Genomic DNA, 18,068 nt, shown 5'->3' on the forward strand with positions numbered 1-18,068 from the left:
AGTCCTCACATGTAGCTCCTTCCCCTCCTGGTGTTAATTTCTGCTTTTTCCTCATGTTTCCTGGCCCAGCTCCATTCAAATGAGTGTCACAAGAAAACAGTCATGCATCTTTATTTAATCTAGAAAGTACATTGGTTTGGGGTGTGCAATTTGAATATATTGCCTTCCCTTCTGCCCTTTCTGGTGCTCTGTGGATGCAGCTTTTCTATGAATTCATGCTATCCACGATTTTCCCAGTTTCACTACTTGTAGATCACCAGCTACCACCCCAAAATTGGGAAAAGGGCAAATACTTTTACATAGGCAATTACATATCAGTAAGTAAGCGGGTGAAGAGTTTCCACCCCCAGGCAAGATATTAAAATCTGTATATTGTTTATTTGATACATTTGTATATCAACTGTATATAACCCTTTGTAAATTTACCTCAGGGCAGTTTGCAATACAATTTTAAAAACCCAAACCCAAATGGAAAGGCTTGGAAGGTTTTATTTTCTATTCTGAGCTTAAATATGCGTCCTTCCATTGGCCTTTATGAGGTGAGAGGGATGGCTGCTGCGGCCGTCTCTTCCTCATTCTCATCCTCGTTGGTTTTTGGGCTGGGCTGCGGTCATCTTGACCATCTTCAGCATCACTCTCACTTGCTGCGAGCAGTAGACCTTGTTCCTCCTCAAAAGAAACCACCGTTGCGTGGCGTTCATCTATCTCCGTATCGACGTTGCCGTTGTGTCCAGAACCTGAGTGTTGTGATCAGACTCAGAGCTGTGGGGGGAAAAGTGAGGGAAAGATTTGTGAGCAGTGCGGATCACAATTTCCTGTGGCCAATGTGTGAGTATTAGCTTGACACCTGATCCACACATTGCCAGAAGGACGGCCATTTTGTTAAGCAGCACAGAGGAGGCCTCTCACCTGCGTTTTTCATTTCTTGGATGCTGGCCCTTTCCGTTTTTGCTCTGTGCGTTGCAGCTTCAATACTATCTTACGTTCATGGCCCCCAGGATTTGGGCGGTTTGTATGATCCTCCGCCTCTTTCTTGGAACGACCTTTGCGGGAGGAGCCACCTGGTGGAACCAAACACAAGTTAATAGTATTCTGCATCACAGGCAGTTGGACTATAATTTCCCCAAACGGCTAATTATTTTGAGGGTGAGGGGTGGCTATGCACTAGCGTGCATCTGCTTCTCTAGTGTTACTAGGGGTAGGGATTCTGCAGCTTTTAGCTAATGCTAATTTCACCACACACCCCTAGCCTAAGAAGCAGGTTTCTTCCAGAGAAGTGAGCTGCTATGGCCTGTCCTTTGCATACGCAGTTTTCCTGGGTGATGAAGAAAAGCAGCCTAGGGAGCTGTGACTTAAGCCCTTTAACTTTTTCCCCTGTAGTCATTTTTTGCTACTCGAAATCATACCCTCTAGCTGCTTTTCCACCCATGGAGGAAAAGACTTGAACAGCTACAGGTGATTCATGCAGCGACAGTAGATCTTTGCTAGTCATCTTGTGAATCAGGCACTACCAGAGTGATTCACATTTATGCATGGCTCTGTTTGTGAAGAGCATTCCAATGGTAACTTGGGGCTGTTTGTTTATAAGGAAAAACGCACCACATGACTGACCCACAACATCCAGGGATGCCTTCGCTTAGTACTGAGTTGTTAACCCTTTGACATCCTTTCCCCCCGCTGTAGGCAAGCCACAAAATGACTACAGTATAATGCTATTACAGACCAGTAACCTGTTTTAACCAGCTTTATGGCAGCACACAGCTGGAGTGGTTAAAGATGCACAAAAACTTGGCTTGCAAGGCATGTATGTGGGTGAAGCTGGAATTCAAATTTTAGGGTGGAGGATTTGTGAAAAGGGAATCAGGGGTGTTGGAATTTAATGCAGCAAACAGAGGTGCAATCTTTTGCACGGGATCACTCACAGCTTGCTGTTCAGCATTACGGTTTTACACTGCCCCTAGCTCCCTGCCATCCTTCTATACGTTTCTTCTTTATCTATGCCAGTGTTTTTCAAACGACCCAGAGCATAGTTTCTACTGCAACCCTAAGAATCCCTTCACAATATGGGATTTTCCCATCCTTGGGTTCTCCCCCATTTCTGCAGTGCACTTACTGCTGTATCTGTCCGTCAGGCTGTAGAAATCATACTGGTCAAAGTATTCCACCTCGAAAGGCGTTGGGTGTAGCTTCTCGACTTGGACGAAAGAAGTCGACATGCTGGGACCGATCTTTCGTTGACAGCTAGTGGAGAAAAAGGAAGGAAGGAATGACAACAACCAGGAGTTCAAAGTGCTATCTGTCTTCTCTGTGAGCCTGTTTTTCTCTCTCAATGTGTTTGGGAGACAACATATATATATACACCCCCAACAACACCCACAATTGCATCATCCTCTTCCACCCCTTAAAGCTACAGGCAACAGATCTCAGAATCTGATGCAACTGGTAAAATATCTGATGCTGCCAATCTCCTTCACGTGACAATACAATCTCCTTTTCCGTATGCTCAAGGACTTCCCACTCCCACCCCTCACCTGATCCTATAACCAAAACTTCCCGTCAAGAACATGCAATCCAAACATCTCCTGAGTAATTTGATTAGCACAATGAATGTTGCCCAGAGGCTTATGTGAAATGTAAATTTCTCTGCAAGGTGGTTACCCGGGAGTGCTGAGGGCTGGGCATCATTCTGCTCACAAGATGACCTGATCCACTTTGTGTATATTTGAGAGGGTCTATGTGTCGATCATTAATGTCTATTGACCATGACTGTCTTTGACAGAAAGCTGAAATAATCAACATTATAACCACATTCCTTAGTTCAGGTGTAGAATCTACTGCTTACTTTTTATTGATCACGTACTCAAAATTACAGTGTGAACTACTTGTTAGATTAGTGGACTAGTAACTAGGACTATTACTTCCAGATAAGTTAGTCCTGTTAGTCCGTTCCACGGGGGAAATTTTTTTTTGCAGCACAATCAAGACTAGTAGATTATGGCATAAACTTTCAACTCCATTGCATCATATCTGTCTATGAATCAATATGCCATAGATCTGATGGCATATGCTTCACAAAAGCTTATGCCAAAATAATCTGTTTTTAAAGTGCCACAAGATTATTTTTTTTAATGTGGACTAGTAACATCTTTAAATTACCCTTCTGGGCATACAGAGTTCTAGTGTTTATATCTTATTTCAGTGCAATCTTGCCTATGGAATGATGATTCTACGCTGTGTTATACTGGCTTACATATTGTAAAAGCCACTTTAAATTGTCCCACACAGTGTAGTGAGTGGTTTGTATAGTACCTTGCAGCAGTGTTTCCCAACCTTGTGCCTCCAGCTGTTTTTGAACTACAACTCCCATCATCCCTGACTAGCAAGACCAGTGGCAAGGGATGGTGGGAATTGTAGTCCAAAAACAGCTGAAGGCACAAGGTTGGGAAACACTGCCTTGCAGCACCAAGTAAGCAGTGTTTACCTCCATCACTGCACCTGAGAAACTAGGTTTGTAATGCCACGGAGCACAGGATTGTTCTTTAATGGTCTGAAGCTACAGGAGGGTAAATTTTGGTAGAATATTAGGAGAAACTCATTGACAGTAAGCACTGTTTGAAAATGGAGCCCCCTGCCAAGAGCTCTCCTTCAGTGGAGATCTTCAGGCAGAGGATGGATAGGTGGACATCTTATGTGGGTGCTCTAGCTTAGGATTTCCTGTGTGGAGCAAGGGGTGGGGTGGGCCAGAAGTCCTCATGCCCCCTCCAACTCTGTGATTGTGTTGGATAGCAATCGCCACCGGAAGTGGTCTAAAGTGGCTTTCATATATTCCAGTCCCTTATCCTATGCTGAGATACGTCTTCTTGCATTTCCGGCTCCATGCTTTTGTGTCTCTCTTGTAGCTTCTGGCGTCCACCTGCAAGCTGAGATTCCCCACATCTGCTGAACAGATAGACAGGGGATCCCTGTGTGCTGAGCATGGATGCCATAGGCTGGCCATCTGTTGCAGAGGGCAGTCCTCTGTTGGAAGGAATCCTCTGTTTTATATGCAACTGCCAGGGATTGGGAGTCCCTGTGTTGATTACTTATAATATTTCTCTAGTGTCTGTTAAGATGCTAATCTACACATGCTCTGAGAAATTATTCATACAGAACCAAGAAATGCAATCCAATTTATCAGCTTTTTATCCCACTGTTCCTCAAAGGAGCTCAAGCTGGCACACACCTCTCCTCCAGCTCCCCTGCATTTTATCCTCACAGCAACCCTTTGAGGTAGTTTAGGCTGAGGGTGCATGACTGGCCCAAGGTGGACTTCATTGGTGAGAGGGAATTTGAACCCAGGATCCCTGGTCCTAGTCTAACCCTAAGTACTGCACCACACCAGTTCGTGGAATCAACTCTAGACCCAAATTTTGATCTGTTATTTCTTTGTGCTGGTGTGCTGCCCTGAATTTTCTACCTGGTGTTGTGTCTCACGTTCCCCCTAGGCAGGGCCCTTTCGCTCTCTTTTCCTAATTTGTGTATTTTTATCTGACTGAGGCCTTGTGGTTTGGATCCTGCCCAAGACACACAAGCAGATCAAGTCACAAGGAGAGGCTGAGTCAATGTTATTGTTATGCTCCAAGGTGACTCTACTGCTGTTCCTGTTTTTCCTTGAAGCAATACTTTTTCCCCATACCAGATCCCAGCTACTGCTCTTATGCTGTTAATTGGGTTGCAGTGGAAGCTAGAGTTGTTTTAAGAGTAAGAGATGAAGAGGCAAAGTGCCGTACGTGTGTGTGGTTCTGTGTTCAACAGAAATCTAGAGACAGCTGTCACATTAACCATTTTTGCCAAAACAGACGTAATGTGAGAGATCTGTGATGGTATTGCCTGACCTTATTTTTTAAAAATTCTTAAATTAGCCATGGGGGTGGGTGGGGGTGAAATTTTTAGCAGAGCAGCTGACCTGGAGGAGGAGATTTAACTGCTAACCTACACCTCTCACACCATTTTATTGTTCTAAATCTAGGGCTGGACCTACCATTTAGGGGTGACCACCTCAAGCAACAGGGATGCGGGTGGTGCTGTGGTCTAAACCACAGAGCCTAGGGCTTGCCGATCAGAAGGTTAGTGGTTCGAATCCCCGCGATGGGGTGAGCTCCTGTTTTTCGATCCCAGCTTCTGCCAACCTAGCAGTTCGAAAGCACATCAAGTCAGTGGCGTAGCATGGGTTCTCAGCACCCGGGGCAAGGCAAGTAATTTGCGCCCCCTAACCCGTGGATTTGCGCCCCCTAACCTGTGGATTTGCCCTAACCCCAGATGTTGCGCCCGCTGCGGCCGGCCCCCCCTGCACCCCCCACGCTACGCCACTGCATCAAGTGCAAGTAGATACATAGGTACCGCTCCGGTGGGAAGGTAAACGGCATTTTCATGTGCTGCTCTAGTTTGCCAGAAGCGTCTTAGTCATGCTGGCCACATGACCAGCTGTCTGCGGACATACGTGGGCTCCTTTGGCCTATAGAGTGAGATGAGCACGCAACCCCAGAGTCGTCCGCGACTGGACCTAATGGTCAGGTGTACCTTTACCTTTTACCTCAAGCAACAGGTGTTATGGTGGGACGTGGCCTTTCCTGTGCTCTTCTAATCTAGCCTGATGCCCTCAGCTGTGGTGGAGGATCATTTTCCATTTCTGTTAATGTACATTTCAGACTTTCCAAGGATCAAAAATCCCCACATTTAAAAAGGGAAAGGTCTACACCAACACTGGGATAGGGAGGCTATCATGCAGATACCCCCACATTAATAGAGACATTGTTGCTGTTTAGTCGTTTAGTCATGTCCAACTCTTTGTGACCCCATGGACGCCGGGCACTCCTGTCTTCCACTGCCTCCCGCAGTTTGGTCAAACTCATGTTGGTAGCTTCGAGAACACTGTCCAACCATCTCGTTCTCTGTCGTCCCCTTCTCCTTGTGCCCTCCATCTTTCCCAACATCAGGGTCTTTTCCAGGGAGTCTTCTCTTCTCATGAGGTGGCCAAAGTATTGGAGCCTCAGCTTCAGGATCTGTCCTTCCAGTGAGCACTCAGGCTGATTTCCTTAAGAATGGATAAGTTTGATCTTCTTGCAGTCCATGGGACTCTCAAGAGTCTCCCCCAGCACCATAATTCAAAAGCATCAATTCTTCAGCGATCAGCCTTCTTTATGGTCCAGCTCTCACTTCCATACATCACTACTAGGAAAACCATAGCTTTAACAATGGGGACATAGGCAGGTGCAAATCCACATTTTGCTCTGGTGTGGACAAACCCTAAGAGCCAATGGGAGAGGAAAGGGGGGAGGCATGCCATCTTGGCTTTGGCCTCCTCAGACAGTAAAATGCCTTGGGCCAGTCCTGTCTAAATCTCCACAGCTCAAATTGTTATTGCTCCTTGCTGCGGGGTGGAAGTGGAGAATGCTATCTTGATATATTTTCCTGTTTGTTCCCTCGCCATGCCGTGCCAGTCTTATTAACAGTTGGGAAGGCTAAACCTGCCTCTCCAGCACTGCTGCCCCAATAAAAATGGAATATACTCACCCAAGACTCTTTTAAAGCTGAATTTAAAAACTCGGTTGATCTGATTACTGGTATTGTTAGTTGCACACACAGTAGGAATTGCATTATTTAGGGGCATGAAGGGAGATTTGTTGAAAGAATTGTTCTTAGAATATTTGAACCTGTCTGTGACAGAGAGCTGGACAAACTATATGTCTCCCTGATCCAGCCTATCAGAGGGAGGGGTGTTGAGTGTACTTTTGCCCAACTAGTGTACTCATCCTGGTTTTCATATCCCTGCATATTCATATCTGCATAGTGTATCTGAATATAGCATAAAATCCAATGTGTGGGAGCCAGGAAAAGAAAAGATTTTGGCTCACATGCTTTGGATTTTACTCTATAGGCTTTTTGCCAGACATTATACTTCTACATGGGCATGCAGGGATGTTGGGAGAAAAGTCAAGTATGCATGCTCTTCCCCACTCACTGCAATGGGCTGGATCAGAAGAGAGGTATCCTTCAATCTGGTCTAAAGTATGTGGACTTTCTAGTTTAGCGTCATCTCCTCAGGAGATTGTATGGAAAGAAAAAGGTTGGCCCAAATAACTCAAATACTGAGCAAGCCAACAAAACCACGGGGCTGTTTAGCAAGGAATTAGCTGGTGTGTCCTTTTCTCAGACCAGTGGCAAGCTCCACGAAGCAGTCTTTGACCAGAGAGTATTATGACATTTTGTAATATCTTATTTACTTACAAATGTACAAACAGAGGATGTACCCGGAGATGGAGCAACAATTTTGAAACCAGTATCACTTCTCCAAAATCAACAACATGCCATCACAACTCCCCAAAACTGCTTCTTGCCAGTCAACTGCAAAAACCAGCCTGCAATCCTGTCCACACTTACCTGTGGACATAATTAATGAGACTTATTTCTAAAGTCACTGGACTCAGTGGGACTTACAAGTACACACGCGTTAGATTTGTGCTTCCAGATAGCCTACACTCCAAAATACTGTATCCCTCTCTAACCTTTCACCCAAGTGGCTGGTGTTTATCCAATGAGCATCTTCCAAACCATCAATGCACTACAGAAGCCTAGAAAAAGACTGGCCTCACTTTGTAGCACCATAACAACATTAAGGGGATGATTGTGGGCGAGCACAAGAAACAACACCCATCTCAGAATCAGCAGACACAGCACTATTTTTGAGAATAGAAGTGATTTGATTCTGTTTCTGATAAACAGTGGCCTAATCAGAAAACATGTATCACCTTCCTTGATGCCACTACCACACCCACCATCCTCCCCTGGCTTAGGGTGTGGTTTTTTTCATGGAAGCTCTGGTGTGGGTATTAACATTGAGAGTTCCAGTAAGCAGTCTATATTTTAACCGCCCCCGTGCAAAATGACACAGCAATTGCTTCATTTTATTTTCATTTCCCTTTTTCTTCTTCCTAGCAGTAACCGTTTATTTTTCTGTGGGTGGGAAGAGAGACTCCAGAAGCTGCAGGGAGGGACCAATGTGCCATAAAACCACATTTTTGGGACACGGCCACACATATTTCCATATGGTTGCATTTTTCAGTTTTCTTCATGAAGGTCTAGCCTGACAGTGCTTGCAGTCAGCGTAACTATGAATGCCACTGTGCTGACTGCATTGCAAGTGTGGCTCACCTGTGGCTCTCCATGACGCTGGACTGCCAGATCCTATTGATCCTAGGCAGCATGGCCAGTAGGCAGAGGTGATGGGAGTTGTAGTTCATCAACATCTGGAGGGCACCAGATTCTCTATCCCTGCACTGAATTTCCAGATTGTACCTATCATAGAATCTTAAAATTGTGGAGTTGTAAAAATTTCAACTAAAGCATCCATGACAGATGACCACCCAACCTCTGCTTAGAAACCTCCAAGGAGGAGAGCCCACAACCTCCTGAGGGAGTCCATTCCACTGTCGAACAGCTCATACTCTCATAAAGTTCTTCCTGTTTAGTCAGAATCTCCTTCCTTGAAACTTGAATACATCGTTCGAATCCTACTTTCTGGAGTAGGAAAAAACAAGCTTGCTTCATTTTCCTTATGACAGCCCTTTAGATATTTGAAGATGGCAATTAGATCTCCTCTCAGACTCCTTTTTTCCAGGCTAAACATACCCAGCCCCCTCAACCGTTCCTCATAAAGCTTGGTTTCCAGACCCTTGATCATCTTGGTCATCCTTGTCTATACATGTTCCAGCTTGTCAATATCCTTCTTAAATTGTGGCACCCAGAACTGGACACAGTACTCCAGGTGTGGTCTGACCAAGGTAGAATAGAGCAGTACAGTGGTACCTCGAGTTACAAAGACCTCAGGTTACAAAGGCTTGTTTACAAACTCTGCTAACCCAAAATGAGTTACCTCGAGTTGAGAACTTTGCCCTAGGATGAGAACAGAAATCGTGTGCCGGCAGCGCAGCGGCAGCAAGAGGCCCCATTAGTGAAAGTACACCTCTAGTTAAAAACAGTTTCAGGTTAAGAAAGGATCTCCAGAACGAATTAAGTTCATAGCTAGAGGTACCACTGTACTCTTACTTCCCTTGATCGGGACACTATACTTCTGTTGATGCAGAATATCACTAGCTTTCTTTGGCGCTGCATCACACTGTTGACTCAGGTTACGCATATGGTCTGCTAAGACCCCTAGATCCAATTCACATGTACTACTGGCAGGTCAGGTGTCCCCCATCTTATATTTGTGCAGCTGGTATAAAATACCTCTTGCATTTCATGACAATGTGGCCTCACTGTTTAATTTTTTACTCTAAACCCCAGTTGCTGCAGCCCTTCTAAAAGTATCTGTACAAAACTGATAACAATGTACTCCACAATAAAATCGTTGGTCTTCAAAGGAAACTCTACGTTGTTTTTCCTGAAACAGCTGGTCCAAGGGCAACCTGTAGATATCACCAAAGCTAGGGGCATAGTTATCTTTTGAATCCCTTCCCCTGCAACGGACAGTCCTGCTTTGCCAGTGCTGTACAATCTTATCTAGGATCAGCAGTCCTGGTTCAGTTTGTTCTCATTTGCTAGAAGGATGCAGAGGAATTATTAACTAGAGTTAGAAGACAACACCGGGATCTTTCAGGGGGGTATCCTTGGTTGTAGCTGTTCTAGCAGAGAAAATTTGATTGGTTCTCTTTTTACATCAAACCTTTTTGGGTGCCATTTTTATGGTTTCTTGCCAGGATTTCCTTTTTCTTAAGACACTAGGCATTCTAACCATGCATGCCCACATCTTCATAATTTGCTTGTGATTCAGATCAGGTATGGAAGTCTTTAAAACATTTTCCTTCAATGTACTTCTTTCGCTTTTTATTTGATGGGCTATGCTTCCTTTTTATACTTGCCGCAGTTTAGTTTTCCTTTTGTTCTGATGATCGTATGTTGATTTATTAATTGTTCACAGCTTTTGAGTTCATTTTTTAGGAGAAAGCGGGGTACAACTGCTTAAAACAAACGAGATTCCCCCTCCAAAGAAACGCTTCACTTTTTGCATTTAGTTTCCACCGCAACCCCTTTTAAAGCGGGTAACAGAAATCTTTAGTAGTCTTGTCCATTTAGTTGGATTTGCTGCGACACTATCCTCTAAAATTCCTACGCAGCTCCATTCTGTTTTATTAATATTGCAATCCCGTACATACTTGACAGTAAGTCCGACTGGTATCCAGCGGGGCTTACTTAGGAAGAAGCTCGCACAAGAGCAACAACTTCTCTGTCCCCAAAATGAAGTCTTCCCCACCCCTGAAAGAACTTTAGTGGCTCTGCTATGCGTATGCGCTGCACCACCCTCGAAAAGCAGGATTTAAGCAGCCCCAGCTCCATCATGCTTTGCATTAAATGCCGACGGTAGAGTAGACCCGAAGCCTGACGCCCCATGGTAATTACTACAACTCCCAGGAGACCCTCGTGCAGAAGGTTTCTCATTGGCCGCAGCCCTCGTTCAAGAGAATAGGCAGAGGCTGATTTTCAAAGAGCTGCAGCAGCAAATTACAAAAAGAATCACTATTGACAGTGCTGTGGGCGGGGGGATAATCACATGTAAGGGCAAAATGTGATACAAGATAAAAGGTGAAGTTTGCCGAAAGAGAAGGTTGGCAGTTATATGTATCTATATAAAACATTTTTATTAAATTTTCTGTTTTACAATTTAGAATACTCATTTAAACAACCTTAAAATATCAATGACTTCCCTTCTTCTCTTTCCATGGTTCATTTTGCATATCATATATCTCTGCATATTTTACAAAAACTAAACCATTTAGTATTCCATTATTACATCCATCAAAAGGGAAGGGTGGCAGTTTGAAAGAGCAGTTCGCTTCTCGCCATCGGAAGATTAGTGGGCTAACTCAGAGAGTTTAATCCCGCATAAGCAGGACAGTCAGCAGCAGCTCGCTCAAGCGAATGAGCCGTGGCAGATAAAATAGGCAATATCCCCGTTCCCTCTTTTTTGCTGGAACCCATAGGGAAATCACACGCGAACTTCCACTTAGCGCCGCAGTAATGACGGACGCACTCATGAAACGTCACTGAAGCTATTCCCTGCCACTGGCAACGGGGCAAGGCTTGCCGGGGTTTCGCATCCGGGAACTCGAGCAGGCAGTTCCCATTATGCCAGCAACAGTATGCGGGGATGTGCGGTAGAGCTTTCCTCGATGCGCAAACAGCAGAACGTATGTATGGCTTGACGCGTGTTCAGGATATGTTTAGTGCGTGTAACCGGGGCACGTGTGCACGCCGGTTATACAGGCGCGCCTGCAGCAAATGTGATTCAAGGCTACAGTAAGATCTCGCATTGTCAGGCCGCATGGCATGTTGGGATTTTGGCCTCTGTTCAGTGGTGCCTGGCCGTGGTGCATGCTGGGAGTGTGGTTCTAAGCGGGATTGTTATATTTAATTCTGGTGCAGCATAAGTGTCTGAAGCCTAAATAAATGAAGAACCAAAGGAAGCCCATTGAGGGATGTGATAGTAAATGGCCAGTTAGTCTCAGACTTAACAAATGATTTATGCTGTTTCTTCAAAACAACAGATTTCTGCCAGCAAGGATACAAATAGTATTGAAAGTGGGATTGTGTATGACAGTCCACCAAAATCATCATGAATGAAGGACAGTTGGAGGGGCTCTGAGTTAACATGGAATAATTCCCAGCACATTATTCGGCATTCTACTGCAGAATGGAATCCCTTCATCAATAAATGTGTTTAGGGGGGAAACCCTATTTTTTTTATCACACTGCTTTGCATAATTGCATGTATTAAGAGCTATCATTATCTTGATAGGTGCTGTTCATTGAGGTCACCCCAAGCACACTTGTTCTGTATCCTATGTGTAAGTCCCTCCCAACTCTACAGTTCTGTGGTTCTAAGGATAAACCTCTTCTGCAATCCTGAAAAAACAGGTCCACATTTGTGACAGTAAACAAGCCCTCAATCCCATTCACCCCTCCTCCCAACTCTTAGGAAAAACTATTAGCTTTGCTGTGTGTTGAAGGACAGAATTTCCACAGAATATAATAGCATAGTCAAGATAAAGCACAACATAGGAAATCATTTTTTGAGTTAAATTTTATTTTCTTTTTTTATCCCTTTCAGTAACATGGCTCTGGTATCAGCCGATTCCCGCATCGCTGAGCTCCTGGGGGAGTTGCACCAGCTTATCAAACAGACACAGGTAACATGGTAGCTTTCCTGGAATCTGAAGCGATAGGAAGTGAGTTGGGTCAGATAAAGAGAGTCTTCTTTGCTTGTGGAAGTCCAGCACAGGAGAAGAAAGGGCCTCTCCAGCAGTTTCTTGGGATGGAAGGAACATGGTAATTTGTGGCTGCCATTTTGTTTTGATGCTGTGTCAAGCGTCTGTATCCTGAGGGATGGACAGAATATTGGTTTGAGTGTGGCAGGTTGGGTGAATATGGTCTGTGTATTAAAGTAGATACTCTGTATGGCTGGTAAAGTAACCCATAAGCTCTTTCCTTCCTAGGAGGAACGATCAAGAAGTGAACACAACCTAGTCAACATCCAGAAAACGCACGAGAGAATGCAGACAGAAAACAAGAGTGAGTTGCAACTCCACTCCACTTTAAAACATCTGCTTTATACTCTCCAAGACCTCAGTTCTTTCCTGGTTTTTCTATTTTAGATACCACTAGACCAAAGGGCTAGGGGTGAGGGAAGAATTGTGGGAGACTGAAACCTTGGCCTCCTGTTTACTGTCTCATCTCCCTGTCTGTCTCCCTCTCAGTATCTCCATATTATCGGACCAAATTACGTGGCCTCTACACAACAGCCAAGGCTGATGCAGAAGCAGAATGCAAGTGAGTGCAGCTCAGTGTTATGTTCCAGTAGGGATACTTCGACTCCCTTAAGAAATTCCCATTGACTCTTACTTGGGGTTTCTGCCTCCTTTTCTAGCATCCTGCGCAAGGACTTGGACAAGATTGCAGAAATTAAGTCTCTTCTGGAAGAACGCCGCATAGGTGAGTGCTGCAAGGTCCCAAGAAGGCAAGATCAGTTGTGTTGGGTGAATAGCTTTAGAGCTCTGGAGCAAACAGCTTCAAACCATCCCAGCATAAGCCAACAACATTTTAACTAGCCAAGGGAGCAGGAGAAATAGAGAGCCGGCGGTGTATGGCTTTCCAAGCTATTTCGTGGGCAATCTTTGGGTGAGTTTGATTTCCCTGAGCGGTGGTGTGGTTGAAATAAGTCAGCTGAGGGTCCTCTCCTCTCTCCAGGAAGGAAATGGGGAAGCCAGGGGCGAAAACAAAAGCATCTTGTCAGTCATTGTGAGAAAAAGATGCTGGAGTAGATGGACCATTGGCCTGATCTATCAGGCTCTTCTTATGTTCTTAAGAGCTTCCTGGACACTAACCAAGCCCTCCTTGTTGTTTCCCTCTCCTCTTAACAGCTGCCAAGATTGCCGGCCTCTACAACGACTCGGAGCCACCACGCAAAACCATGCGCCGCGGTGTGCTGATGACGCTCCTTCAGCAGTCGGCCATGACTCTTCCCTTGTGGATTGGGAAACCTGGAGAGAAGTGATTATTCGGGGGGCGCATGGTGGGTGCTGGGGACCTCTCCTGTGCGTTTATGCTTCAGGCCTGCTTACAGCCGCTTCTCTCTCCCTCTCCACCGCAGACCTCCCCCTCTCTGTGGTGCCATCCCTGCCTCTAGCGACTACGTGGCCAAGCCAGGCGACAAAGTGGCTGCTCGTGTCAAGACGGTCGACGGAGACGAGCAGTGGATCTTGGCTGAGGCCGTGAGCTACAACCACGCCACCAACAAGTGAGTGTGTCTGGTAGATCTGGGGCTACAGGACTGCGCTAGAAGGCAGTCTGGGGTTCCACTTCCTTCAGTCACAGGTAGCATTCGGCTTGGGGAGCCCTGTGTTTGGACAGGCATCCGGGACCAGGAATGGGTGTTTCAGTCACCAGAAGTTGGATTTTGAAGTCTGTGGATGCTTGGCCTTCCCTGCCTAAAGCCTTCAGGAAGAAATGTATTGTCAGAAAGGATTCTTCAAGAGGTCTGGTGGTGGTTTGGGCATGTCTGGGTGCCAATGACTGAGCCCAAATTGATGTATGAATGAATGCAACGGTCACCTGGGCCTGTTCTCTAGGAGGTGCTGAAAAGTGAGCAGCTACATCTTCAGAGAAAGTGGCTTCGTGGTGGCTAATGCAGGCATGGGGAACCTTTGGCCCTTCAGCTGTTTCTGAGCTGCAATTCCCATCAGCACCAGCAAACAAGACCAGTGGCCGGAATTGATGGGAGTTGTATTTCAACATCTGGAGAGCCAAGTGGGAGAGGAACATTGCGGAAAAGCCTGGTTGGTTCCTGCTGTCCTTTTCGGAGGTCAGCGCTGGGTTTGTGTTTTCTTTGGTGCCTTCTTTGACACAGATGTAAAAGTTCTGTAATGAGCAGCTCTGAAGTAGGGCAAGGTTATTTGCATTCCCAGAATTGTCTTCACCAAATGGTACTCTTGGAAGTCCTGAGCTGAGGTTCTGGCCTGTGTTTTGCTGGGTGACCCAGTTTCTCCTGGCTCACCCTGGCTTTGGACATGCCGTCTTCTGGCTTCATAGCCCAGAGCCTCATTTTCAGAAGCGATGAGCTATTGTGCATCAAATGTCCACAGCCTCTTACTAGACAATGCCAGGCCATGCTGCAGGCCAGGCCTACTTCAGGAAAGGTCCTCTACCATCTTGGTGGAAATGGCTTGTTAGCTTTGTTGCTTGAAGTATAAAGATTGGCACATCTATTACTATTATTTTTATTACCGTAATTTTGATTTATTGGCTGCCTTTCACCCTAGGGTCCCGGGGTGGGCCACAGTAAATTAAAACACAACATCAAAAATGGTTTAAAATAAATCACAAACACAACAATCAAGTGGGTCCTAAAATATACATCTCAGTAGAGGTATGTCCTGACAAGTTGCTGTGACCATTCCCCCCCCCCCTTATTGCCTCTTTGGTTCTGATAATGACTTTCTAACAGAGAAGATTCTGACTTCAGCAGCTAAATGATATAAAATAAATTATCTAGGCATTCTACCTAGGTGACCATACCACAAAACCTGTGTTGCATTTGTGTTAGGTGCAGAAACATTTTCTAAAGAAGATGGATCCTAACTTTCCCATGCACACCGCTTGGTGTCCATGGGAAAGTTGGATTCTACCTTCATTTTTCTTGCTTACATTGAATTCTCACCTGCCGTGTTCTCTTCCCCAGGTATGAGGTGGATGACATTGACGAAGAAGGGAAAGAGTAAGTGAAGAAGAGACTCTTGAAGGGGATGAGGGAATGTCAGATTTGCCCCTCCTTAATTTCTGCTTCTTCTCTCCAGGCGCCACACCTTGAGCCGCCGCCGCATCATCCCCCTGCCCCAGTGGAAGGCCAACCCTGAAACAGACCCTGAGGCCTTGTTCCAGAAAGATCAGCTGGTCCTGGCCTTGTACCCACAAACTACCTGTTTCTACCGAGCACTTATCCACACTCCTCCACAGCGGGTAAGGAAGAGGCCACAGGACAGGGCAGCTGAGACTCCGACTCTTTCTCTCCCGTTGGTCTTGCACTGTCTCCTTTAGGCCACCATAAAAACCGCCTTGCCCGAACGAGACCAAAAAGTCCATTTAGCCTGGCATTCTGCTTCTGACAGAATCCTGCCAGATACCTCTGAAAAACCCCAGTCTGTCCCTTGATAGCCATCTCCAGCGGTTTGTTGTCAACATCTGGCTCTGAACATAAAAGTTTTGCTTCTTCTTGCTCTGACTAATAGCCACGGAGGCCTACTGCCCATGAATTTTGTCTAAACTATTTCGGAAGCCATCTAACCTGCTTCCCACATATAAAGCTGCTTTATATGGTGTCAGTTCATTGGTCTCCAGATGTTGTTGAACTACAACTCCCATCCCCTCTAGCTAGCAAGTCCAGAGCTCAGGGATGATGGGAGTTGTAGTCCAAAAATATCTGGGGACCCACAGGTTGAGAACCGCTAAGCCGAGCAACGCCTGCCCTGGCTGACGACCACTTTCTGCCAGAGGTCTTTCCATTCTCCTTCTATCCAAGCATTTGAAATGGAGATACTGGGAGACTGAGTTTGGGTTCTTCATGCATACCGTGAGCACTGCTGCAGCTATAATGGTCTCGTTTGGATGTGGGGCTAAACTATGGTTTGGCATTGTGTGCTAACCTTGTTACACTGTGGTTAGTCTTACTGAAACGAGCCCTCTTCAAACCACGGTTGATTCCCACAGCCATTGCAGGAGGAGAAAAAAGGGGAGCTTGTTCGTGAAACGCTGAGCTGGAGTTCTAGTTGCATCCACGTGAAGCGAATGCATGTGTTGCTGTCATCTAGCACTTCCCCAATGTGGGGCTTTATCCTGTGCCCCCCCCCGGGTCTTTGTGCCTGTGATTCTGTGAATTGCAAGTGTTGGAAGGTAGCAGGGGTCTGGGGCAGGGACAGCCTGCTTTGACCAAGTCATCCTACAAAGTAGTTGATTAACATTGCTCTTAGGGTGAATTTCCTCTGGGGTTATCTGTTGAGGTCATGGGACCTGGGGCCTTTCCCCTCTGTGAGATAATGCATAACTTTCTCCTCTGCCCCCCTCTCTCTCTCAGCCGCAGGACGATTACTCTGTGCTGTTTGAAGACACCAGCTATGCAGACGGCTACTCTCCACCCCTCAATGTAGCTCAGCGCTATGTAGTGGCTTGCAAAGAAACCAAGAAGAAGTGACAGCACCCTCTAGTGGATGCTGGTGGCGTGGCGAGGAACCAGATCTCTCAAATGGACTGTTACAATTGCAGAGTTAATAAAACAGAAACTGATAGGTGCAGGAGACAGGTTTTTAAATCCAGAGTAATATAGATCCCATGTCCACTAACCACAACAGCACACTGCAAAGCGATAGAAATGTTTTACATGAATTCTGTACTTTGGGGAATTAAGGCAGAGGTTTGACTTGTGGGCAAGCTTGGGCTTCAGACCAAATGGATTCAAGGCATTGGATATTGAGCAGCCATTAAATCTCATTTGGTGGCCTTGGGCAACTGAGCATCTCAGCCTGGCCTATAATAATTTTTATAATTATAATTATAATTTTATTATATATACCCCACCAAACTGGCTGGGTTTCCCCAGCCACTCTGGGCGGCTATATGGGTGTTGGGAAACACAAAAAGAGAGGGTGAGGAAAGAGCCATGTGTGCTGCCCCAAATAAAAATGCCATTCACAAAATGGTGGTCTTGCAAGCCCAACAACATCAGTGTGGCTGGCTCTGGATTCAGAGTTTAGAATTGTGAGGGTTTTCTCTTCACGGGGAATGGGATATTAACATTTTCAGGCCTGGTGTCTTTACCAGCTTAAAAAGCACGTTTCCAGCTTAAAATGCACCTAAGTCATTCTTGATTTGGATCAAAACTGGTTTGGTGGGAAGTTCATCAAAATTTAGCAATTAATAAAGAACAGCAGGATATTTGTGAACTGTGGTTGACGTCCTGTGTAGATGATTTCCAGACCAGCGGTGGGGGTTCACAGGATACAGACTGAGTCTCTCTCTAAGGCCCCACCCCTCTCCATCACCCGATTCCTTTCAGCCATAAAAGGCCCTTGTTCATCTCATTTTTGGCCTCTCTCCTGTGTGGCTGTGAACTTTGCCAGTCAGTTTTAAGCTTGTTAAAAATTCATTTAATCTTTACAGGGTTTGCAGATTAACACTGTTAAACAGATCCGCCCAGCCACTGATAAAAACGCTGCCAAGACTTGAGCAGGGTTTGATACCTTTGCCTCAAGTTTGGTTCTTTGGCATTTTGTCGAATAAACAAGGTATTGTTACGAGTTTGTGCGTGCCGGACCCCTTTGATCCCTGGAATTAGGCAAGTGTTAAAAACTAATCCAGCCAGACTAGTCTGCCAAGGAAGGGGCTGTGGGAGATGCAATTGGGTGGAGCCCCTCCCTCAACTTGTGAGAAGGAATAAAAGTCAGAGTTGAGAGTATGTGAGCCAGAAGTTGCATGCAAAAGCTACA

At 45.6% G+C, this 18,068-nt stretch overlaps 2 protein-coding genes across 3 annotated transcripts; one reads left to right on the forward strand and one right to left on the reverse strand.

The window, feature by feature from the left end:
* Positions 1-95: 95 nt before the first annotated feature.
* Positions 96-2,332, reverse strand: NUPR1 (nuclear protein 1, transcriptional regulator). Its single transcript, XM_077917138.1, has 3 exons — positions 2,114-2,332; positions 910-1,061; positions 96-762 (listed from the first exon to the last, which is right to left on the reverse strand). The coding sequence occupies exons 1-2, from the start codon at positions 2,214-2,216 to the stop codon at positions 919-921; spliced, it is 246 nt and encodes an 81-aa protein (XP_077773264.1). The 5' UTR covers positions 2,217-2,332; the 3' UTR covers positions 96-762; positions 910-918.
* Positions 2,333-11,092: 8,760 nt separating this feature from the next.
* SGF29 (SAGA complex associated factor 29) lies at positions 11,093-17,530 on the forward strand. 2 transcript variants are annotated; one of them, XM_028703286.2, is made up of 10 exons: positions 11,093-11,225; positions 12,146-12,224; positions 12,531-12,606; positions 12,792-12,864; positions 12,962-13,026; positions 13,455-13,584; positions 13,685-13,831; positions 15,272-15,307; positions 15,387-15,549; positions 16,661-17,530. In XM_028703286.2, exons 2-10 carry the CDS (start codon positions 12,150-12,152, stop codon positions 16,775-16,777), a joined length of 882 nt encoding a protein of 293 aa, XP_028559119.1. In that variant the 5' UTR covers positions 11,093-11,225; positions 12,146-12,149; the 3' UTR covers positions 16,778-17,530. The 2 variants fall into 2 exon arrangements, with proteins under 2 accessions (XP_028559119.1, XP_028559121.2); XM_028703288.2 differs by lacking the exons at positions 11,093-11,225; positions 12,146-12,224 and adding an exon at positions 12,225-12,363.
* The last annotated feature ends 538 nt before the right edge of the window (positions 17,531-18,068 follow it).

This window comes from Podarcis muralis, chromosome 13 (genome assembly GCF_964188315.1).
Source record: "Podarcis muralis chromosome 13, rPodMur119.hap1.1, whole genome shotgun sequence".
In the NCBI taxonomy this organism is placed as follows: Eukaryota; Metazoa; Chordata; class Lepidosauria; order Squamata; family Lacertidae; genus Podarcis; species Podarcis muralis.

Coding starts and splice junctions, on each gene's coding strand:
- NUPR1 (XM_077917138.1), bottom strand. CDS start 2,216: ATGTCGACTTCTTTCGTCCAAGTCGAGAAGCTACACCCAACGCCTTTC. Junction 1,062..2,113: donor CCTGACGGACAGATACAGCA/GTAAGTGCACTG, acceptor TGGTTCCACCAG/GTGGCTCCTCCCGCAAAGGT.
- SGF29 (XM_028703286.2), top strand. CDS start 12,150: ATGGCTCTGGTATCAGCCGATTCCCGCATCGCTGAGCTCCTGGGGGAG. Junction 13,832..15,271: donor TACAACCACGCCACCAACAA/GTGAGTGTGTCT, acceptor TCTCTTCCCCAG/GTATGAGGTGGATGACATTG. Junction 15,550..16,660: donor TCCACACTCCTCCACAGCGG/GTAAGGAAGAGG, acceptor TCTCTCTCTCAG/CCGCAGGACGATTACTCTGT.